Source organism: Oncorhynchus kisutch, linkage group LG5 (assembly GCF_002021735.2).
Source record: "Oncorhynchus kisutch isolate 150728-3 linkage group LG5, Okis_V2, whole genome shotgun sequence".
NCBI lineage: Eukaryota > Metazoa > Chordata > Actinopteri > Salmoniformes > Salmonidae > Oncorhynchus > Oncorhynchus kisutch.
Genome location: NC_034178.2, coordinates 24,672,152 through 24,697,477, shown reverse-complemented (window position 1 = coordinate 24,697,477; position 25,326 = coordinate 24,672,152). Strand labels below are relative to the sequence as shown.

The 25,326-nt window shown below is 45.0% G+C and overlaps 1 protein-coding gene across 1 annotated transcript in view; it reads left to right on the top strand.

Annotated features, from left to right (window-relative positions):
• LOC109890135 (zinc finger protein GLI1) overlaps positions 1–22,781 on the top strand; it is a 109,369-nt gene extending 86,588 nt beyond the window's left edge. The window contains exons 12-17 of the mRNA XM_031824712.1: positions 261–582; positions 7,556–7,810; positions 18,807–19,057; positions 19,475–19,642; positions 19,767–20,915; positions 21,088–22,781. Coding sequence (XP_031680572.1) covers positions 261–582; positions 7,556–7,810; positions 18,807–19,057; positions 19,475–19,642; positions 19,767–20,915; positions 21,088–21,990 — 3,048 coding nt within the window. The 3' untranslated portion in view covers positions 21,991–22,781. The remainder of the gene's footprint in view (positions 1–260; positions 583–7,555; positions 7,811–18,806; positions 19,058–19,474; positions 19,643–19,766; positions 20,916–21,087) is intronic.
• The last annotated feature ends 2,545 nt before the right edge of the window (positions 22,782–25,326 follow it).

Here is a 25,326-nt window from a genome sequence, read left to right as displayed (position 1 = left end):
ACGGAGCAAATGGAATGGCATCAAACACATCCAAACCATGTCTTTTTTGTATTTGATACCATTCCACTCCAGCCATTACCACAACCTTGTTCTCCCCAATTAAGGTGCCACCAACCTCCTGTGATTTAGACTGGAGAGCTGAGAATGAAATCATCTTTTTACTCAACTCCTGCCCTCTGTGCTGTCCAGCTGCTATAGAGTTCTTCCAAATGTTTTAAGCTACATGTATTAAGCTACATTATCATCTCTCTTTCTTCCAGAAGTCTCAGCCCAGTCCGGGTGGCCAGTCGTCCTGCAGTAGCGAGCGTTCTCCACTGGGGAGCGCGAACAACAACGACAGTGGTGTGGAGATGAACCTGAACGCAGCAGGGAGTCTGGAGGACCTGACCGCTCTGGAGGACGGAGGGGCGGGAGGAGGAGGGGAAGCTGGGGGAAGAGGGCAGGGCATGGCAGGGATGGGGGGCACGTCGTCTCAGGCCCTAAAGAGACTAGAGAACCTGAAGATAGACAAGCTGAAACAGATCAGAAGGCCCACTCCACCCGGACGCTGTGGTAGGAGTAGCAAGCTACCAGCACTCACAGGTTTGTAAAGTCGCTTATATAGATTGAAAAACTATGGTTGAACCAGTGATTTTAAACCTGGTCTTTGTCTATAGAGGACCATTTACCTAAAATCAGACCTGGGAGTAAGATGCTTAGCTTGGATTCAGTTCACAATACTTATGCTTTCCTCTTGAACAACCCTTGAAGAGTACGGCTAACTAAAATGTATGTGTTACCCTTCCGATGAGCTTATCATATAAACTACAATACGAAAAGTAAGGTTGAATTCACTTTTAATCACGTCAGCACAGGTAACAGCCGTTTACAGTCTTTCTTTAGTTTTTCATTCTTACTCTTCCCAATTCACTTAAACTGTATTTCTTTATTTCCCATGGGCTTCACCAGAGTACCCCCTAGTGGCTGGAATACAACTGTATTAAGCCCCTTACAACACCCCCCTGCAAAAACTAAATGTTGTCCCAAACATTTCACTGGCCTCAAAACAAACAGAAGATGTAAGTACTGGTCATGAGAACAACGGCGAAAAACTGGCCTAACAGCCATATAACTATCTAGACCAGTCTGTCCAGTCTGCCTTAATGTCTAGTCTGCCTTAATGGGCAAAGACACAACCCCCACAAAACATTATCACACTGTGATTAGTAAAGGTAAACAAGAAAATATATACACATCAGAGCATCTCTAGTTGGTATCCTGATAAGAGCTTGGCAGCCCTAAATGTCTCTGGGCCTCCTCTGCCGGGCTGAACGGCGGGGCAAGGTCATGGGTGACCCCAATGAATCAGTGTCCACTTCATCATGAGCCCTCAGCTGTTTCCATATTTACCCCTGTCCTCTCCGGGCTCTTTTTGAGGATTGGCACTCCTTCATAGTTAAGTTTCTATCAGTCTGACCCTGTTCCTCACTATTATCTGGTACTAGTTGTGTGCTACTCTGTCTGCTTTCTTCATCCCTACGTGGCCTATTGATGAATACTGGATAAGAATCCTCATCTGAGCTCTCAGACTCAGCGCTCTCCCCATTTTGCTGCTTTTGCTGGGGTGGTTCCCTTCTCCACAGACCTCTACCAGGTGTTTCAACAGGTTCTTCAAATGGTAGGGAATTACATGACATGAGCATATTGCGATGCAGAACCCTGGCCCTGCCTTGTACCACTCTCAGGTTTTTACCTCATAGACAGGGCTGTCATCACCTTTCCTGGTTACCACCACGTGTATTTGGTCTTCCCAGTGTGATCTTAGCTTTCCCGTCCCCCCACGTTCTGACATGTTCCTCACCAGTACACGATCCCCTGAGACCAGAAACAAACTCATTTTCTTCCGGTCGTAGTAGGCTTTTCCCTTTACTGTTGACTTCTCCATGTTTCTACTGGCGATGTCATAGGCTTCAGCCATCTGTTGCTGCCACTTCTTAGCATAATCCTGGTATGATTTCTCCTGTTCCTTTATCTGTAACCCAAAGACAAGGTCAACAGGTAGCAGTGGAGCCCTTCCAAATAGCAGGAAATACGGTGAGAACAGAGTAGCATCACTGGTGGTACAATTATATGCATGAATGACATTGTTCAGATAATCACCCCAGCTGGACTTTTTTTCTTCATCTAGTGTGCGCAACATTGACAACAGTGTACGGTTAAATCTCTCCACCGGATTCCCCTGTGGATGATATGGAGATGTTCTGGAATTGGCTATTCCCGTACAGTTCTTCTAGGCTCTGAATAACTGATTTTCAAACTCTCTTCCCTGATCATGATGGATTTTTGACACAAAGCCAAACTTGGGAAAAAATAATCTAAAAGCTTTTTTGCTGCAGTTTTCCCTGACTTATTTCTGGTGGGGTAGGCTTGTGTAAATTTTGTAAAGTTATCTAAAATAACTCAAATGTACTCGTAGCCCCCTGTGCTTTTCTCCAAATGCACATAGTCAATTGAAATCATCTGGAAAGGAGGGCCCCAATGTTGCATTGGGGCCCTAGTTATTACACTGGGTTTCTTTTGTTTGATACACTTACACACTTTGGTGTTCAATGTCATGTTGCATTCTCGTGCTAAGCGTTCTCGTGCTAAGCGTTCTCGTGCTATGTTCAACACTCTTTCTGTTCCTAGATGGGCCATTTCAGTGTGTAAGTACTTGTAAATCAGTGTTCTATACTGATTTGGTACCTCAACTTGTGTCCTTTTTGCTGTTTTCCTTTGTAATAATCCATCTGGTGAGACATGGAGCCTGTTCCACTCTTGCAGTAACCGTTTGACTTTGTATGACTCTTGTTGACATTCTGTTGGTTTAGGCTTAGTCCTTTGGCTTTTCAGTTCCAAGATTCTCCATACAGCCACTTCCTTTAACTGAGCCTGCATGATATCGTGTGGAGACAGTCGGTCTGTAACTGTTCTCCCCCACCATGACAGCTCATCTTGCACTGATGGCCTTAGTGTGACCGCGGATATCCACGTTACACAGTCATTCCGTTGTCTCTGAACATTATTGAGTGTTGCTTTTACCATCTCAAGTGAGTGTTTCTCTGTGCTTTCTTCCATGTAATGTTCAGCATGCAAAGGAGAGCGGGACAGAACGTCTTCACCTTTCCAGGAAGATACTTCAGTGTGAGATTCAAGTCGGACAGCGATGGCCGGTGGCATTCAGTCTTGCTGTAGTTAGAACACATGTCAAGGGGTTATTATCACTGGACACTGTCACAGAGGGAGCATAAAATAAGGCATCTCGGAACCACTCAGTCACTGCCCATTTGAGGGCCAAGAATTCCAGTTTCCCTGAGCGAAGGTGATAGTTTCTCTCTGCTTGAGTCAGGGTGCGGGAGCCTTATCCAATGACTCTCAGTTTGCCACTTTGTCATTGGTATAACACCCCTCCCAATCCCTCTTTGGAGGCATCAACATGCAGGATAAATGGGTCCTTGAAATCTGGGTGGGCAAGCACAGGTGGATTAGTCAACGCACTCTCCAAGTGTGCTAATGCTCTCTGGTGAGCATCCTCCCATATAACTTTCTGGTGGAGCAGAGCCTGTCCCGACTGCATTGGTCCTTTGCTTCCCGGATGCTGGGGTCTCCGACTTCACTGCTAGTAAGTCATAGAGGCATTTAGCATGTTGTGAAAAGTTCTGTACATAACCCCTATAGTACCCTAGAAACCCCAGTAGTTTCCTCAGCTCTCTCACGTTTGTTGGTGGCCTGTTTACCAGTTCTTGCACTGCTACAATTTCTTTAACATCCATTCTGTAAACCCTCAGCGGAAATGTTTTTTTCCTAATTAACGGACCTCATTCTTGAATAGGTCACACTTATCAGCCCTGAGTTTATACCCCATTTCTTTTGCTGCCTGAGTACCTGACGGACATCTTCCACATGTTGTTCAAATGACTGACTAAAAATAAGAACGTCATCCAAACATGGATATTCAGATTCTATCTCTTATCCCCTCTAAACCTTCCTCCATGCTTCATTGGAAGGCAGAGGGACTGCTTGATAAGCCAAAGGGAATTTTATTCCATTCATATAAGGCCCAAGGGGTGCTGAAGGCACTGTATTTTCTGGACTCCTCTCCCACAAAGCCTTGGTGGTCTGCCTTTCCGTAAACCATGAGTTCCCTCCCAAACCATCAAGTATTTCCTGTATACGGGGGTATGGGATGCCTGTCCAGAACAGTCTTCTTGTTCAATCCCCTGTAAATCAACACAAAGTCTTAAACTCCCATCCTTTTTTCATACGCGGACCAAAGGTGATGCGTATGATGAAGTTGACTTCCTGATGAAGTTTTTGTTCAGGAGCCCCTGAAGGTGGCTTTTCACCTCAGCATACACCGTTGTCTCTCTTTGCCACGGGTATGTTATCAGTCAATGTTATCTCCATTCTGAGATTTTCAATACACCCTATGTCCATGTCGTCTTTGGCGAAAACAGCTGATTCCTCTCTGAGCATCCGTTTGACTAATTCTTGTTGTTCTTGGCTCAAGTGCTGATCCTCTACAAGTGTGTCCCACCACTCTATTTGACCGTTGTCAGGGCCAGGCTCCGGTGGGGATCTGTCCTGAGCCTGTGCTACAGTAACCTTTTCTCCACTGGGCACATGAACCGGGTGACTCTCTGTAATGTCCCTATCACTGTTTGTCTTGGTAAGGTAATGTCATGTTTGGTAGTATTCACTACTGCAATGTCAACTTTTCGAGATGGCTGTTTTCACGACCTAGGTCCAGGTCCCAGATCACTCTCACGTCCGGTTCAAATAACACAATTTCATCACTGAAAGGAGTCACTCTTGGGATACAGGGATGAATCCATTTTGTTTGTCCACCTGGAATGACAACGTCACGCCTGCCTGCTGTAAGCAACATTCCTCCGTGTACTCTGAGTGCTGAAGCAGATTGAGTAGAGTCTTTGCCTTTCCCTGTCCTAGCTTAGGTGCATTTCTACGCATCTTTACTATATACATCAGCTCTGAGGGCTCCTTGTTACTTTTTGTTTGAACTATTTCTTCAATTACATTAAACCCAATGATTGGTTTCTCCAGTCTTTCATTTGTGACTAATATCGGAACCCTCAACTGTTTTCCTGTAATGACCTCAGCTTTGGAATCAAGCAAACTCAAGCAAATGCCCATCCAACCCAGAAAGGAAATTTCAGTGCCATTGGCTGCCTTCAGTTTCTCTGTATTGCACATGATTTCTGCCAGTGGTCTAATTTGGCAAATTACGTTTTCTCCATTCCTCACTTATGATGGACACCTGAGCCCCTGTGTCCCATTGTGCTAGAGTCTTTACACCCTCCATATAACACCACGCTTTACATTTTTTTACCAATGAGCTGTGCTATATTACAATGTCCTGTGGTGGCTGGGGTAGTTGGCCCCCACTCTCTCTGTGTCATGGGACAAGGGGAGTTGTGGTCAGTCTTGCGGGAAAGTCTTACATGTAGGTTGGTGCTGTTTCCAATGATCCTGTTGGCACACTTTGGAACAATAGGCAGCTTTATGACACAAGGAACACAACTTCAACGCTGAGATTCTCTCTACCTTTGCACTGCAGCCACTGCAGCCACTGCAACACTGGATGGAACTAGATGTAGCAGAGGTCACTCCCCGTTCCATGGTTGTGACCCCCAGGCGTTTTCCCGATTGACGTGCGTTGCCCCTGATCCTACATCCTACTGCCACATTTGTAGCAATGATGGCAAGTCTGTTGACCAGTCTCATAACTTTTGCATTTTCTTTTCTCCCTGTTGTTTGGACTTGGTTTTCTGTTGGAGAGATTCCTAACTGAACTGTCACCCTGGCCCTGCACTGACTGTACTAATGAGACAACCTGACAGGTCAGTTCTTTGACTGCTTCATTGCTCGTATCAATTTTACTCAGGAGAGGATTACTTTTATTTTGTTTTCGGACTGTGGTCTGTGAGGGCTCTGCCTGTGCACATTCCTCTCCGCTACCCCCGTTATCCTCATTCTGTACTGCGTTCACTCGTGTGGGTGTGAACTTACGGGAAATCCAGGCCTTTTGCATTTGTTCGCTTTCATTGCCCTGGGCAATTATAATTTTCTCAAGCAACAGTTCATCACTGGTGTTAATATTCTGGAGATGCACTCTCATCTCTGCCCTGACATTATCATTTGTTAATCCTGTAAGAATGGCCTGCAGGCATTGACTCTTGACTAACTCCGTGCCATATTTCAATCCTGATTGGGCACGAGCTGAGGCTGATAACACTTTCTGTCTCAGGTCAAAGACTCAGACTAGGAAGTCCATGGCAAACTCTCCCGGCTCTTGTGTTTCTTTAGTCAACTTGTGATACAGTTCAGTAGCATCCTTCTCTGCTTAATGTGTCCTCAAGATTTGCCTTAGTGTGTAGAGTGTCATGTCTGTTTTTCCCTCCAAAATAACTCCTCATCATCTTAAGCCCTGGGCTCACAGCTCTGATTAATGCTTCTATGATTTCTAATTCATGGTACCCTTTTCTCTGTCCTTTTTCAATCGGATGTTCTAGGCTGCTAAAGCTGAGCTTATCATTTTGATTCTGATCTCCGATCTGTCCATGAATTTTAAAGTCTTTATTACTGAACATACTCACTCCATTCTCTCTCTGTGGCGGGTGCCTTTCTGGAGCTGAGACCACTTCTCTGCTGGGCTGAGGAGCCCCTCCCTCTTCTTTTCGCTCTGCTGCTGCTCCCGTCTCTCTACTGGGTTCGCTGTCCACTTGCCTTGTTGGCGCCGACTGGCTGGGACTTGTAGGCAGACTTTTCACAGTATCCTCAGAGTCCGATATTCCTTTGATTTCGTCTTTCAGTTGAAGCAGCCAAGACATTCCCTCATCCTCTGATTCCATTAAATCCTCCTTCTCACAGTAATCTTCCGTCAATTTGCGCCGCAAAGCGCGATGACTCTTTCCTTTTACTTCAGAGTCAGCTACACCTCCTATTCCACAACGTACACACAAGTGCCGTAAATTGTCTTCAGTTAAATTCCATAAACTTTTATCCAACAATGTTTCCCTCTCTTGACTCATATGTCCTACTCACGTGGTAACAACGACAATGCAGGCAATGGCAAGATAGCTACACTCCGTTAGCTAGCTACTCTCCCAATGTCTCTCACTCGTTGTCCGTTCCGGGAATATGGGCCGGTGCTCACATGAAAATAAATCTCAGCAGTGCCTCCAAATTTGTTACCCTTCCAATGAGCTTATATAAACTACAACCCGAAAAGTACGGTTTACTTCACTTTTAATCACGTCAGCACAGGTAACAGCCGTTTACAGTCTTTCTTTAGTTTTTGGTTCTTACTCTTCCCAATTCACTTAAACTATATTTCTTTATTTCCAATGGGCTTCAACAGAGTACGCACTAGTGGCTGGAATACTACTGTATTAAGCCCCTTACATATGCACTACAGTGCATAGATGCAAAAAATGACATTCACTCTCAAATTGTAGCAGTATTTTCTGTGCCAGTCATTGAACCTGATGATTCTCATCCTGTCTTGTTTCTCCAGGTTGTCCAGGAGAGATGATGGGAGGGATGTGTACTCCCTCGCCCCTCCTCTCCAACCGGCGCGTCATGGAACTGTCCAATCACGAGCTGGGTGGCGGACCCTCTGGCATGCCCCCCCCTATCAGTGACCGGAGGGGGAGTGGCACCAGCAGCCTGAGCTCTGCCTACACAGTGAGCCGTCGTTCTTCCATGGTGTCCCCCTACCTCTCCAGCCGGCGCTCGAGCGAGGTCTCCCAGTTAGGAGGAGGTGGAGGAGGTAATATTTGTGTTTTGCAACTGTCTTCTTTTAATCATGACATGTTATTTGTTTACCCTTGGAGGACCACTTTGTAAACAACTGTTTTAATTAATGTTTTTAAAGAGATTCTCTTGTACTTTTGTATAGTTTTTAGCCAGTAGTTCTGAAAGTAGTACTCATGAGCCAAAATGTGTCTCCCGGGGGATATATGTGCAGATACAGTACCAGACAAAAGTTTGGACACACCTACTCATTCAAGTTTTTTTTAATGTTTACTATTTTCTACAGGGGGCTGAAGCTCATTGGCTAGAACTTGTGTTTTTTTTACATTGGATAAAAGTAGAGACACAGAGCTAGAAAATGGTATATGATACACTACAGTTGAGGAACAATGGGAAAGTAATTCTGCTTTGGAAGTTGATAAACATGTAACCTCAATTTTGAGAAAATGGCCCTTGAATGTTTTGGTACACCTACTGGACAGGTCTTCTTTGTCTACACCCATTCAGCATCGTTCACACCCTCTAAAGCCTTAGCCCCACCCATATCTTTAAGGATTCACATGTGAGGCTGTGTACTAAACAACCAAAGTTTCAAGACTAAAGCCTGGTTTACACTACGGGTGTGTTCGTACATTTAATCTGGAGTGCCAGAGTGTGCTCAGAGTGCCCTCTGGATGTTCCTAAACCCAGAGCGTTGTCAGATTGTCAATTCGTAAATTCACAGCGTTTCGCTGGCCGAGGAGTAGGGTTGATCCAAGTGTTCTGACCTAACTACAGCAGTCAAGCATCCAAGTTAACCTTGACTAGCTTGCTAGCTACTTCCAGACACAAATGAGAGAACAGCTCACTGACCATGTTACTCGCCCTAGCAGAGCTGGTGTGGCTGTTTTTATGTTATCTAGAGTGTTGGTGAATGCAACTGTGCTGCTGGCAACAATATAATTATGCTTTTTTGCCAACGTTTACTGACACCGGCCATATTCAACAGGTGTTGAGCGTTCGTAAATTCGTCAGTTATTCTCCACTCTCGAATTTACCAGCTACGTCTATCAACAGTTGTCGCAGTGACATCATTAACATTCTACTGAAATCGTTACTTGCATAGTGCGGTCTTTTGTTCAGACAATGAACCATAATCCCAACTCATAACGTTACTACCTTGCATGAATCTGGAGGTAGCTAACCAACCAGGTTCAATGTTAGCTAAACTCAGCAAAAAAATAAATGTCCTCTCACTGTCAACAGCGTTTATTTTCAGCAAACTTAACGTGTGTAAATATTTTGTATGACCATAACAAGATTCAACAACTGAGACAAACTGAACAAGTTGCACAGACATGTGACTAACAGAAATTGAATAAATTGAACAAATTGAACAAAGGGGAGGTCAAAATCAAAAGTAACAGTCAGTATCTGGTGTGGCCACCAGCTGCATTAAGTACTGCAGTGCATCTCCTCCTCATGGAATGCACCAGATTTGCCAGTTCTTGCTGTGAGATGTTACCCCACTCTTCCACCAAGGCACTTGCAAGTTCGTGGACATTTCTGGGAGGAATGGCCCTAGCCCTCACCCTCCGATCCAACAGGTCCCAGACGTGCTCAATGGGATTGAGATCTGGGCTCTTCGCTGGCCATGGCAGAACACTGACATTCCTGTCTTGCAGGAAATTACGCACAGAACAAGCAGTATGGCTGGTGGCAATTGTCATGCTAGAGGGTCATGTCAGGATGAGCCTGCAGGAATGGTACCACATGAGGGAGGAGGATGTCTTCCCAGTAACGCACAGCGTTGAGATTGCCTGCAATGACAACAAGCTCAGTCCGATGATGCTGTGACACACCGCCCCAGACCATGACGGACCCTCCACCTCCAAATCGATCCCGCTCTAGAATACAGACCTCGGTCTAATTCTCATTAATTCGACGATAAACACGAATCTGATCATCACCACTGGTGAGACAAAACTGCGTCAGTGAAGAGCACTTTTTGCCAGTCCAGTCTGGTCCAGCGACTGTGGGTTTGTGCCCATAGGTGACGTTGTTGGAGGTGATGTCTGGTGAGGACCTGCCTTACAACAGGTCTACAAGCCCTCAGTCTAGCCTCTCTCAGCCTATTAAAAAGTCTGAGCAGTGATGGAGTGATTGTGCATTCCTGGTGTAACTCGGACTGTTGTTGTTGCCATCCTGTACCTGTCCCGCAGGTATGATGTACGGATGTATCGATCCTGTGCAGGTGTTGTTTACATGTGGTCTGCCACTGCGAGGACGATCAGCTGTCCGTCTTGTCTCCCTGTAGCGCTGTCTTAGGCGTCTCACAGTACGGACATTGCAATGTTTTGCTCTGGCCACATCTGCAGTCCTCATGCCTCCTTGCAGCATGCCTAAGGCACGTGCACGCAGATGAGCAGGGACACTGGGCATCTTTCTTTTGGTGTATTTCAGAGTCAGGTGAAAGGCCTCTTTTAGTGTCCTAAGTTTTCATAACTGTGACCTTAATTGCCTACCGTCTGTAAGCTGTTAGTGTCTTAACGACCGTTCAACAGGTGCATGTTCATTCATTATTTATGGTTCATTGAACAAGCATGGGAAACAGTGTTTAAACCCTTTACAATGAAGATCTATGACGTTATTTTGATTTTTATGAATTATCTTTGAAAGACAGGGTCCTTTCCGGTTTAGCTAACAGTAGTCTATAACTTCTATAGCAAATGGCTCTGAGATACGAATAATATAACTACACAGATCATACATGTAACGTTAGCTAGCGAGCCTGCCAGCTAACGTTAGCTAGCTAACAGTACACTAACTTGAAATGAAAACGACTTTCTGATAAAATTAGAAATGTGTAATATTTGAAAATGTAGCCATCTTACATGGACTGACGCTTCTCCCTCTCTGCCACGGATGCTATGGCGGCCCTTAGTTTGAAGATGTAATCCGGAGACAGGTGTTTTATACAGCAGCCTTCTGTGTGTTCTCTTTTCAACTCCCTCTGCATATTTGCATTCAAACGCTAGAATTTTCTCCATCTCCTTAGCTATCATGCTGTAATTCCACTGATTTCAAAACTCGGTCCTCCAGAAAGTGGAGAGCAACACTTATCACGTAGTTGAACTGCATATCTTTCAAAAAAGCTGCATTAAAAAGGATTTCCTTGGCCTCCCAAGAGGTGCAGCGTTCTAAGGCACTACAGTTCCGGGTTTGATCCTGGCTGTGTCACAGCAGGCTGCGACCTGGAGACCCATGAGGCGGTGCACAATTGGACCAGCGTTGTCCGGGTTATGGGAGGGTTTGGCCAGCTGGGATGTCCTTGTCCCGGGTGCATGCACGCTGACCTCGGTCGCCAGCTGTACTGTGTTTCCTCCGCAAGAAGCAGTGTGGCTTGGCGGGGTCATGTTTCGGAGGACGCATGGACATTTTAGCCAAAAATATACTTGCCTCTGCTAGGAGGCTGAAACTTGGCTGCAAGTGGCTCTTCCAGCAAGACAATAACCCCAAGCACACATCAAAGTCCACTAAGAAATGGTTAATTGACCACAAAATCAACATTTTGCAATGGCAATATTTGTCTCTGGACTTAAACCTCATTGAGAATCTGTGGTTTGAATTGAAGAGGGACGTCCATAAACGCTGAGAAAGGATCAGGAAAGAGCACTTTTGACAACAACTTAGAGCGTATGACATCTGTTATTTACATCTGAAATAAGAACAGATCAGATATAACCTCTACCAATCAGGAGGTACGGCTGTTTTAGCAACCGCATCCATTACATTCATTAAGCTAACTACCCACTGTTGAATTAACTTTCATAGAGCTTTAAGAAATTTCAAATTTTTGCACTTGGTAAGCACAATCTAAGCATGAGACGATGAGTTAACTTTGTGACTTTTGACACAAATCAGCTACTTTGACCATTTTCCCAACAAGCTAGATAAAAACTTGGAGGTATGAAATCTTAGTCTACTTCTCTGCTATTACAATCTGAAATCAGAATAGAAACATATTTTACCAAACAAATCATAGCATTGGGGGACAGGGTTGGGTACTAATGGATTTAATGTAACAGGGACTATGGAACCGATTACAAATATGAACTGTAATCAGCTCGGATTACTTTTTCAAAATGTGTAATCGGATTACAGTTACATTCTTAAAGATGTCTTCCAGTGCTTATTTTGTTTTTAGTGTTTTTTTAGACAACTACAAACTTCAAGGAGTAGGGCGTTCAAGGAGTTGGTCTGATAGGAATCTGTGATGTCTTCGGCCCCCCCCCCTTGCTTGAGGAACAATAGAAGAGCCCCCCCCCCCCCCCACTCCAGCTATGTCATGATTTACCAGGACCACCTATTGAGAAGTAAACCAGGTGTTATATGAGGTGAAAATGAGACTTCACCTAATATCAAAAGGAGGAATTTATTAAACTGTCAGCGTTGCTGTCATTTAGCGCACCCTCAAGACATCTCACATGCTTAAAGATTTTATTGTTCTGCTGATTGTCCATCAAGGGTTGATAGCTAATCTTGTATTCGAACACGTTTAATGAAGGCCGAATGGTCAATCAAACAGTCATCTGGACATCTGAAAAAAAGCTCAATGCGATAGAGGGAAAAACACTGTCTTGAACGCAAGCACTGTTGTTACTGTAGAGGAGAAGAGGGCCAAGCTTTCTGTAGGTCTGAATATTATGTATCAACTTAATATTGAACACGCCAGGCCACTCAAGGTGAGTGCATTCAATTTACTGATATAAATTATGCTGCTAACTATAAGTAGCCTAAATATTAGTCTATATTATTTAGAGTAACTGATCTAGCTAACCACTTCCTCAGGTGGTGAATTAGCCCCAAATGAATTAGCCTATGGGATATTAGTGCCCCAAAAGATACATTTGTCTATCTCTATTGAACAAACATTTTTATAAATCAGGAACCCTATTTTGGCAGTAAAATAATACAACAAAATTCATGACAATCACAGGTTTAGGTTGTGCATCAAAATATCTGGAATTTCCTGCATGAACTTGTTAGATTAGACAATTAATTTATTGAGTCATACCATCATAGTCTAGATCACTTCTTAATGAAGAGCTATAATTTTTTTCTATTGCGTGACACTGGAACCAAATTTTGGTGTGACCAAATCACTGAAAACTTTAGTATGGAACACTGTGATGCAGTAAAGGGGTCAATGGAATGCAGACGTTCCATTGACCAGATTGGCACACATTCAACAAATCTTATCTAACAAAGTAGATATTTGTCAAATCTGTCATGGTGTATTGTAACAGACCCATAATGTTAAGTCTGATTTGGATATACACTATTTGACCGCTTTCGCTGTATAACATTTAGACCTTGTCCCTTTTCAGGTTTAGAAGAAGTGACTACTAAATGCTAACTCCTGTTCGTATAAGCTGGTTAGCATAGCTACCATACAGAAATCAGTGGTTGTAGTCAAGATCGTTTTTAACTGTAATGCAGTTGATTGGTGACAATGACAATGTGTTAAGGTTAACATCCATAAAGCATTATACTCCTATTTTTACCTCAACATAGTGTGAAATAGGATATACTGCTTTCCCGGGAACAGGCCCAAATCCCCATCATTTGCGTGAAGAGAAGACGGAGCAAAAAAGGACAGAGGTCGGGCTGCCTTCTGAGAATTTGTAGGCGATCGAATAAACCCCCACTGCCTTCAGTTCTACTAGCTAACATGCAATCATTGGAAAATAAAATAACATCGACGACCTACGAGGAAGATTAAACTACCAACAGGACATTAAAAACTGTAACATTATCTACATACATCTGGCTGGTTATATGCTGTATCGGCAGGACAGAACAGCGCCATCTGGTAAGACAAGGGGGGCGGACTATGTATATTTGTAAACAACAGCTGGTGCACGACATCTAAGGAAGTCTCAAGGTTTTTTTTCCGCCTGAGGTAAAGTATCTCATGATAAGCTGTAGACCACACTATCTACCTAGAGAGTTTTCATCTGTATTTTTCGTAGTCGTCTACATACCACCACAGACCGATGCTGGCACCAAGACCGCACTCAATGAGCTGTATTCTGCCATAAGCAAAAAGGAAAATGCTCATCCAGAGGTGGCGCTCCTAGTGGCTGGGGACTTTATTGCAGGTAAACTTAATCAGTTTTACCAAATTACTATCAGCATATTAAATGTACAACCAGAGGGAAAAAAACTCTATACCACCTTTACTCCACACACAGAGACGCTTACACTCCACTCGCCCTCCATTTGGCAAATCTGACCATAATGTTGTATCGAGGCAAATATTGAAACATGCATGAGAGCACCAGCTGTTTCTGGACGAGTGTGTGATCACGCTCTCCGCAGCCGATGTGAGTAAGAATTTAAACAGGTCAACATTCACAAGGCCGCAGAGCCAGACGGATTACCAGGGCATGTGCTGCGAGCATGCGCTGACCAACTGGCAAGTGTCTTCACTGACATTTTCAATGTCAGTGAATTCTCTCCCTGTCCGAGTCTGTAATTCCAACATGTTTTAAGCAGACCACCATAGTCCCTGTGCCCAAGAACACTAAAGGTAACCTGACTAAATGCCTACTGACCCGTCGCACTCACGTCTGTCGCCATGAAGTGCTTTGAAAGGCTGGTCATGGCTCACATCAACACCATTATCCCAGAAACTGTAGACCCACCCAAATTTGCATTACGCCCTAATAGATCCACAGATTATGCAATCTCTATTGCACTACACACTGCCCTTTCCACCTGGACAAAAGGAACACCTACGTGAGAATGCTATTAATTGACTACAGCTCAGCGTTGAACACCATAGTGCCCTCAAAGCTCATCAATAGAGCTAAGGATCCTTTGACTAAACACCTCCCTCTGCAACTGGAACCTGGACTTCCTGACGGGCCACCCCCAGGTGGTAAGGGTATGTAACAACACATCCGCCACGCTGATCCTCAACACATGCGCCCCTCAGAGGTGCGTGCTCAGTCCCCTCCTGTACTCCCTGTTCACTCTTGACTGCATGGCCAGGCAAGACTCCAACACCATTATTAAGTTTGCCGATGACACAACAGTGGTATGCCGGATTACTGAAAACGACGAGACAGCCTATAGGGAGGAGGTCAGAGACCTGATCGTGGGGTGCCAGGACAACAACCTCTCCCTCAACGTGATCAAGACAAAGGAGATGATTGTGGACTACAGGAAAAGGAGCATCCCCCCCATTCTCATCGACAGGGCTGTAATGGAGAAGTTTGAGAGCTTCAAGTTCCTTGGTGTCCACATAAACAAACTAACATGGTCCAAGCACAGCAAGACAGTCGTGAAGAGGACACGACAAAGCCTATTCCCCCTCAGAAGACTGAAAAGATTTGGCATGGGTCCTCAGATCTTCCGAAAGTTCTACAGTGGCACCACCAGCCTAACTGTCTGGTATGGAAACTGCTTGGCATCCGACTGCAAGGCACTACAGAAGGTAGTGTGCACGGTACATCACCGGGGTCAGGCTTCCTGCTATCCAGGACCTCTATACCAGGCGGTGTCAGAGGACGGCCCTAAAAAATTGTCAAAGACATATAGTCATAGACTGTCCCCTCTGCTACCACACAGCAATAGGTACCGGAGTGCCAAGTCTATGTCCAAGAGGCTTCTAAACAGCTTCTACCCCAAGCCAAAAGACTCCTGAACATCTAATCAAAATGTCAACCCAGACTATTTGCATTGCCTCCCCCCACCACCTCTTTTACGCCACTACTACTTTGTTATTATCTATGCATAGTTACTTTAATGACTCTACCTACATGTACATATTACCTCAACTAACCGGTGCCCCCGCACATTGGCTGTACTGGTATATAGTCTCGCTATTGTTATTTTACTTCTGCTCTTTACTTGTTCCTTTTATTTCTTATTCATATTTTTTAAACTGCATTGTTGGTTCGGGGGTTCTAAGTAAGCATTTTAGTGCATGTGACTAATACAATTGGTTTGATTTGAATACACAAACAATAGCCTAAATGTGGCCAAATGTTGATATGTATAAGGGCACAAGGCGAGACCCACATTCAGACATGGGAGGCAGATGGTTTGAGTCTTTGATATTGTTTACAATCCAAAAGGGTAGGCAAGAGAATCGTCATGGACTGGCAAAAGGTCAAAACCAATTCAGAGTCCAGGAGGTACAGATTGGCAGGCAGGCTCGAGGTCAAGACAGGCGGGTACAGAGTCCAGAAACAGGCAAGTGTCAAAACCGGGAGGACTAGCAAAAAGAGAGTCGAAAAAGCAGGAGCACGGGGAAAACACGTTGGTTGACTTGAACATACTAGACGAACTGGCACAGAGAGACAGGAAACACAGGGATAAATACACCGGGGAAAATAAGCAACACCTGGAGGGGGTGGACACAATCACAAGGACAGGTGAAACAGATCAGGGCATGACACTTTGGGCAATGAGGAGTTCGGGATCTTACCCCCACGGCCCTTTCCCCCACACGTTTCCATGCAATTCCATTGTTTTGATCGAGTTTGATTGACCTCTTTACCACATTTATGCTTTCACACATATATAAAAAATGTGAATTATAAGATATTTCTGCTCTCACACTAGTCCCCAATTTGTAAATAGTCATGTTAGGCTACTAAACAAAATAATGCTATAGTTTCTATAGTGATCAAAAAGTAATCAAAAGTGTATAATTTTGACTAATCCAAAGGATTACGTTGCTAATTACTTTATTTTACCTGTAACTGTAATCATTAACAGGGGGATCACTGCTGAGGGAGCATATACAGTATGACTGATTATGCCACACAGCTCACTCCAACCCACTAAACTAACACACTATAACAACCCGCACACTCACTAACCAAACTACAATAGCGACTTCACTTACTATAGCTAACCCATGGCCTACATACAGTGCATTCAGAAAGTATTCAGATCCCTTGACTTTTTCCACATTTTGTTACGTTACAGCCTTATTCTAAAATAGTTTCTGTCGTTTTTCCCCCTCATCAATCAACACACAATACCCAATAATGACAAAGCTAAAACAGGATTTTAGACATTTTTGTAAATGTATTACAATTTTTTTAAATATCACATTTAAATAAGTATTCAGACCCTTTACTCAATACTTTCTTGAAGCACCTTTGACAGCGATTCCAGCCTCAAGTCTTCTTAGGTATGACGCTACAAGCTTGGCACACCTGTATTTAGGGAATTCCCCCCATTCTTCTCTGCAGATCCTCTCAAGCTCTGTCTTGTTGGATGGGGAGCGTCACTGCACAGCTACTTTCAGGTCTCTCCAGAGATGTTCGATCATGTTCAAGTCTGGGCTCTGGCTGGGCCACTGAATGACATTGAGACTTATCCGTTGTCCTGTCCTGTTGGAAGGTCCTGAGCAATCTGGAGCAGATTTTCATCAAGGATCTCTCTGTTCTTTGCTCCAATCCTGACTAGTCTCCCAGCCCCTGCCGCGGAAAAACATCCCCACAGCATGATGCTGCCACCACCATGCTTCACTGTAGGGTTACCTCCAGATGTGACGCTTGGCATTCAGGCCAAAGAGTTCAATCTTGGTTTCATCAGACAAGAGAATCTTGTTTCTCATGGTCTGAGAGTTTTTAGGTGGCATTTGGCAAACTCCAAGCGGGCTGTCATGTGCCTTTTACTAAGGAGTGGCTTTAGTCTGGTTATTCTACCATAAAGGCCTGATATGTGGAGTGCTGCAGAGATGGTTGTACTTCTGAAAGGTTCTCCCGTTCCCACAGAGGAACTCTGGAACTTTATCAGAGTGACCGTCAGGTTCTTGTTCACCTCCCTGACCAAGGCCCTTCTCCCCCAATTGCTCAGTTTGGCCGGGCTGCCAGCTCTAGGAAGAGCCTTGGTTCTCCAAAACTTCTTACATTTAAGAATGATGGAGGCCACTGTGTTCCTGGGGACCTTCAATGCTGCAGAAATGTTTTGGTATCCTTCCCCAGATCTGTGCCTCGACACAATCCTGTCTCGGAGCTCTACGGAGAATTCCTTCGACCTCATGGCTTGGTTTTTGCTCTGACATGCACTGCCAACTGTGGGATCTTATATAGACTGGTGTGTGCCTTTCCAAATCATGTCCAATCACTTGAATTTACCAAAGGGTTAGGGTTAGATACTGCATCTCCGTCTGTAGAACTCCTTGAGTGGTCTGGACCTGGCTGCTCTCTACCCAGGGCTCTGTACCTCCATCCATTCTACAATCAAGTTGTAGAAACATCTCAATGATGATCAATGGAAACAGGATGCACCTGAGCTCAATTTTGAGTCTCATAGCAAAGGGTCTAAATACTGATGTAAATAAAGGTATTTTTGTTATTATTTTTTTAATGTGCAAAAATGTCTAAAACCTGTTTTTGCTTTGTCATAATGGGGTATTGTGTGTAGATGGATGAGGGAAAAATAATTTAATCAATTTTAGAATAAGGCTGTAACTTAACAAAATGTGGAAACAGTCAAGGGGTCTGAATACTTTCTGAATGCACTGTAACTAAAACATGCACTATTAGTACGGCAAAATATACTGCTACTGGTACTTCTGGGCTATTTACTAATAATAATACTATTATCTAGTCTCCCACTGAAGGCTCCAATCAATTATCTACTACACCAGCCTACATTTTTCAACACAAACTAACTTCTAAACTTCTTCCACTAGACGCACCATCATATTTCTCTCCCCAAATGATAGCTTAAAACTTTTCTAATTCCTTATGAGTACAAGTATAGTTATTTGCGCTCTAATATGTGATCTAACTACCCCATACTCCAAAGTAATAAGGTTTATATATATTTATTTATATGTTAACCTTTGACCATATTTTCACTTCTTCAATAAAAAAATGTAAACTTCCTCCACTACCGCAAAAATACTTTTAAAGAGCTGAAGCAAGTCCCACAATTTTTCTTAATGGAAAATGACCTTCTAGTTTAGTTTAATAACTCAATTTCTAATTCAATTTAAGGGTTCCTGGGTCCTGACCAGGGAGGAGGTGACCCCCTCTCCCCTGAGACCAGCCGCCGAAGAGGGCTCTGCCATGGTGTTGGAGGGGGAGGAGGGTTGCCAGGTCTGCCTTGTCTAACACCCGCTCAGCAATACAGCCTGAAGGCTAAGTATGCAGCAGCAACTGGCGGCCCACCCCCTACCCCACTGTCCAGTATGGAACAGGGAGCAGGGACACCCGGGAGACGAGGAGTGCTCCTCAGCGAGTACCAGGTGCAGACTTATCTTGTTAGTTTTGTTTTTAATTAGTCTGGCTTAGGTTGCAAAATTCTGGTAACTTTCTCAATATGTCCAGCTTTTCTGAATTCTGGAAAACCTGGGAATTTGGGAATTTTGCAACTCTCAATATGGCTAGTTTTGTATTCTTTTGAATATCTTATTCCTATGTATTTGTTTTAGCATTCTTTGCTTTTATTTATTTTATTATGGACAGCAACTTGAGTTGGAGGCAGGTAGCCTAGCGGTTAGGAGCGTTGGCCCAGTAACTGATAGGTGAAGAATTTGTCTATGTGCCCTTGAGCAAGGCACTTAACCCTAATTGCTCCTTTAAGTTGCTCCTGATAAGAGCATCTGCTAAATGACAAAAATGTAAATTTATGAAATGTGCTATCCAATTATTATTATCCCCAGGGTCAGCCGCTACCTGCGTTCCTGCAGCAGGGGGGTCAGAGGAGACACAGTGCCAACACGGGGGAGTATGGCACTGGGGTCATCTACCCGCACCAAGCCCCAGGGAATGCCACCCGGCGTGCCAGCGACCCTGTCCGCTCCACCGGCGACCCACAGGCCCTTCCCAAGGTTGTCATTGTTCTTGGTAGAAGTAGTAGATTCAATTACTAAGACTGCTTTATTGTTGTTGCTAGCTATGTATTTGAGTATTTACACTTTTTAAATAAATGTTGATTTGATTTTGTTTCCCAAGGTGCAACGCTTCAACAGCCTGAATAATGTGGCCATGATGGGCCGGAGGAACGCCCTGCAGCATTGTGGGTCAGACGCCAACATCGCACGCCACATGTATTCGCCGCGGCCACCCAGCATTACAGAGAATGTCATGATGGAGGCCATGGCTACAGACTACCATGGAGGAACCATGGATTCCAGGAACCACTGCATGATGCTTTCCCCGGGAGAGAGAGGCTTCCTGGGCTACCAGTCCCACCACATGGGGGGTCCCACCAGCCTGTTATCACCCAGCCACGACAGCCTGGGATGCCCAGAGCAGGTCTACCAGACACAGGGACAGATGTTCATGCAGGGTGGGCACTACCAGGGTACCTCCAGAGGACCAGGTCAGGGCCAGGTGGGGCAGGGGGGACCCATTCACCCAGAGGGGATGTCCAACATCTTGCTGCAGCAGGCTGAGTACAGTATGAGTACCTGCCAGCTTAGTCCCTCTGGACCACACTACCCCAGCCTGGACCAAGGTGGCCCCGATGGAGGTACAGGGGCCTGGGTAGAGAGCAGCCAGGTCCAGACCACTCATGGAGTTCTTCAGACGGAGATGCAGTATCAGGACCAGGGCTCTATGCAGGGCCAGACACAGGGTTTGTACACCCAAGAGCCTGATGGCGGACACAAACTGATCATCAAACCAGAACAGCAGCAGTACCACCCAGCCCTAGCCAACCCAGATGCCTGCCAGAAGCAACTCCATCAACACCAGCAGCAGAGGCCCCATCCAGGGCAGACACCCATGCCCATGCGACCCATGTCCTCCCAGAGCAGTTACCCCCAGCAAGGGCAGCCTGGCCAGGGCATGATGAGGACCACCAACCCCAGCTGTGACTTCCATGGAGGAGGTATGGAGAACCAGAACCAGGCCTCCATGCAGCAAGGGAAGCAGCAGGGTTCCTTCCCCCAAAGCGGCGGCATCAGCCTGGGGTCGGCTGCGCTGGGTGCTGGGGGTCGCTCCCAGACACCCATGATGCAGGTGAAGGAGATGATGGTGAGGAACTATGTGCAGTCGCAGCAGGCTCTGATGTGGGGTCAGGAGCAGGACCAGAGGGGGATAGGAGTGGACGGGAAACCTCTTCCTCTGTCAGACAGCATGGTCATGACAGGACAGCAGGTGACTTGTTTTCCCTCTCCCTTTTTCTTCTGCTCTTTGTTCCCCCTCTTTTTGTAAAGTGTTTTGTGACATTTTCAAAGAAATTTCCTGAAGAAAATGTGTGTGTTTGTTTGTCTTGAAGTATTTATCGTAGCACTTTAACTAAATGTTGATCTCATTTGATTTGTTTCAGGTGGCCATGATGCAGCAACAGCATAGTCCTCAACACCAACATAATCTCTACCCCAACCCAGGCTCCAGCTACCCAGGCTACCCTACCAACCAGAACCTGGTGAGCCCCCCAGCACAAAACCGAGTCCCCAGCTCTAGCTCCTCCATCCCCCCGACGGAGGTATCCATGACGGGTCTGCCTGGAGGCCCAGGGTCCTGCTACGGCCAGGATATGGGGGCTCCTGTAGTCCCAAGACCCCCCCAGTGCCGGAAGCCCGTCAGCAGGCAGAATAGTCTCCAGTCCCAGGGAGGTGGAGCGTACCTGGGCAGTCCTCCCCACCTCAGCCCAGTCCACTCTACCTCCAGCCCCAGACGTGTGGTCCGTCTGCCCCCTGTCCAGGGCCACATGACCCCCCATCAGACCCACCAGGAGATCTTCCCCCCCTTAAACAACATCAACAATAACATGTACTACTCTGGCCAGATCCACATGCAGCACTCTGACATGGACAAGCAGCAGATCCAACAAATCAGCCACCCTCACCAGGACGCAACTCAGACCGGGCCCTGCCTCAACCAGCACCAACAGCACATGGTAACCCACATGGATCACCAGGGCAATAAGTCTGCGTCCCTAGCCTACCTTCATGAGTCGACCCCCATCTCCAATGCTCTGGAGAACCTAGATCTGGACAACGCCCAGATAGACTTTACCTCCATCATCGATGATCCAGACCCCTCGTCATTCAGCCCCATCAACCCTCCTCTCCACGGGGGTTCGTCCCAGACCTCGTCCCGCCTCACCACCCCTCAGACATCCATCACCATGCCCCCCTCTGGGCTCCCTAACATGGCTGTAGGAGACATGACCTCCATGTTGACATCTCTGGCCGGAGAGAACAAGTACCTTAATACACTGTCTTAGAACCCAAAGACTCGGTTCTAGAACAAGAACAGAACCTGAATACGCTCATAAAGTTAACTAGATGGGCTAAGCTCCCCCGGAGGGGGGGGGGGGGGGAGTACCTAGACATACTCTCCTAGGCTCAACTCCACTGAACAAGTACTGAAACATTTGTCATTTACTAGACAAGTACCGAAACACATTGTTCTAGAACACGTGCGTGTGGATGGACACACTGTCATAGACTAGACTAGGGGGCTCAGCTCGGTGGCTCTGGTGTTAGGTCACCTATAAAGATAAAGGTACTGTAAATATTACCTTTCCTTCTTGACCTCCCACACACTTTTTCCCAGCTACTCCTAGAGACTTTCAACCCAAACCAAAGGTACCTATCGATCTTGATCTTGCTCACGGTGTACTATACTCTACTCACATTTCTGGCTCGCAGAGAAGGGGAAGGGTGACAGAATTGTTTGCCTAAAATGGCTTGCAGAATGTTTCCATGGGACGTCAACACCATAACGACATCATCTCCATAATGGCGTCATCAGCATAACGACATCATCACCGTAATAACAGTGTCACCATAATGACACCAACACCATAGTGATGTCATCTCCATAATGATTTAATCCCCATAACGACAGTCATTCCAGTCACAGAGGTTTTATAGGGCAACAGAGGATAATATGTAAATAAGTTATACATTTACATATATAGTACAAGTCAAAAGTTTTGACACACCTACTCATTCAAGGGTTTTTCTTATTTTTTACTGTTTTCTACATTGTAGAATAATAGTGAAGACATCAAAACTATGAAATAACACATGGAATCATGTAGTAACCAAAAAAGTGTTTTATAATTGAGATTCTTCAAAGTAGCCATCCTTTGCCTTGATGACAGCTTTGTACACTCTTGGCATTCTCTCAACCAGCTTCATGAGATAGTCACCTGTAATGCATTTCAATTAACAGGTGTGACCTGTTAAAAGATAAGTTGTGGAATTTATTTTCTTCTTAATGCGTTTTGAGCCAATCACTTGTATTGTGACAAGGTAGGGGAGGTATACAGAAGATAGCCCTTTTTGGTAAAATACCAAGTCCATATTATGGCAAACACAGCTCCAATAAGCACAGAGAAATGACAGTCCATCATTGGTTTAAGACATGAAGGTCAATCAATGCAAAACATTTCAATAACTTTGAGTAGGTATGTCCAAACTTTTGACTGGTACTGTATGCTGTGTACACTACATATAAAAAAGTATGTGGACAACAATACCAATTAGTGAATTTGGTTATTTGCGCCACACCCGTTGCTGACATTTGTATAAAATCCAGCACACAGCCATGCAATCTTCATAGACAAACAGTGGCAGTTGAATGGCCTTACTGAAGAGCTCAGTGACTTTCAACGTGGCACCGTCATAGGATGCCACCTTTCCAACAAGTCAGTTCGTCACATTTCTGCTCTGCTAGAGCTGTCCCGGGCTAACTGTAAGTGCTGTTATTGTGAAGTGGAAACATCTAGGAGAAACAAACGCTCAGCCGCGAACTGGTAGGCCACACAAGCTCACAGAACGGGACTGCCTAGTGCTGAAGAGTGTTGCACTCTGGAAGCAATGTCCTTCACAAGAACTGTTTGTAGGGAGCTTCATGTCATTTGTTTCCATGGCCAAGCAGCCGCACGCAGCCTAAGATCACCATTGCGCAATGCCAAGCATCGGCTGGAGTGGTGTAAATCTTGCCACCATTGGACTCTGGAGCAGTGGAAACGCGTTCTCTGGAGTGATGAATCACGCTTCACCATCTGGTAATCCGACGGACAAATCTGGGTTTGGCAGATGCCAGGAGAATGCTACCTTCTCAAATACATAGTGCCCACTGTAAAGTTTGGTGGAGGAGGAATAATGGTGTTGGGTTGTTTTTCGTCGTTCGGGCCAGGCCCCTTAGTTTCAGTGAAGGAAAATCTTAACGCTACAGCATACAATGACATTCTAGATGATTCTGTGCTTCCAACTTTATGGCAACAGTTTGGGGAGGGCCCTTTACTGTTTCAGCATGACAATGCCCCAATGTACAAAGCGTGGTCCATACAGAAATGGTTTGTCGAGATCGGTGTGGAAGAACTTGACTGGCTTGCACAGAGCCCTGACCTCAACCCCATCGAATTCCTTTGGCCTGCACAAAGCCCAACATCAGTAACCGACTTCACTAATGCTCTTGTGGCTGAATGGAAGCAAGTCCCTGCAGCAATGTTCCAACATCTAGTGGAAAGCCTTCCCAGAAAAGTAGAAGCTGTTATAGCAGCAAAGGGGGGATGAACTCCTTATTAATGTCCATAATTTTGGAGATGAGATGAGATGTTTGATGAGCAGGTGTCCGCTTACTTTTGGTCATGTAGTTTATATGACAATGTTGACAGTGACAGTGACGGAACTCTACTGTTTTGTGGATTGCTAAGGGAATTCCGAGACCAACAGATCAGATTCTAGATTCTCATTCTGGTTCCGTAATGAGAACTGAGGTCAACAAATCTGTTCCGAGGAAGAATGTTTTGTAGAAAGTGTGCCTGAAAAAAAATATTGACTGAAAAATGCATCAGTGCTTTGAAGCTGTATCTATATCCCTAGGGGCACAACCCTGTCAGTGACACACAAAACATGATGACACACACACGATAGTGATGACACACGCACACATACAGTTGAAGTCGGAAGTTTACATACACTTATGTTGGAGTCATTAAAACTCATTTTTCAACCACTCCACAAATTTCTTGTCAACAAACTATAGTTTTGGCAAGTCAGTTAGGACATCTACTTCATGCATGACACAAGTCATTTTTACAACAATTGTTTACAGACAGATTATTTCACTTTATCACAATTCCAGTGGGTCAGAAGTTTACATACACTAAGTTGACTATGCCTTTAAACAGCTTGGCAAATCCCAGAAAATTATGTCATGGCTTTAGAGGCTTCTGATAGGCTAATTGACATAATTTCAGTCAATTGGAGGTGAGGTGTACCTGTGGATGTATTTCAAGGCCTACCTTCAAACTCTGTGCCTCTTTGCTAAAGAAATCAGCCAAGACCTCAGAAAAAAAATGTAGACCTCCACAAGTCTGGTTCATTCTTGGGAGCAATTTCCAAACACCTGAAGGTGCCACGTTCATCTGTACAAACAATAGTATGCAAGTATAAACACCATGGGACCACTTTGGTGCAAAAAGTGCACATCAATCCCAGAACAACAGCAAAAGACCTTGTGAAGATGCTGGAGGAAACAGGTACAAAGTATCTATATCCACAGTAAAAACAAGTCCTATATCGACACAACCTGAAAGGCCGCC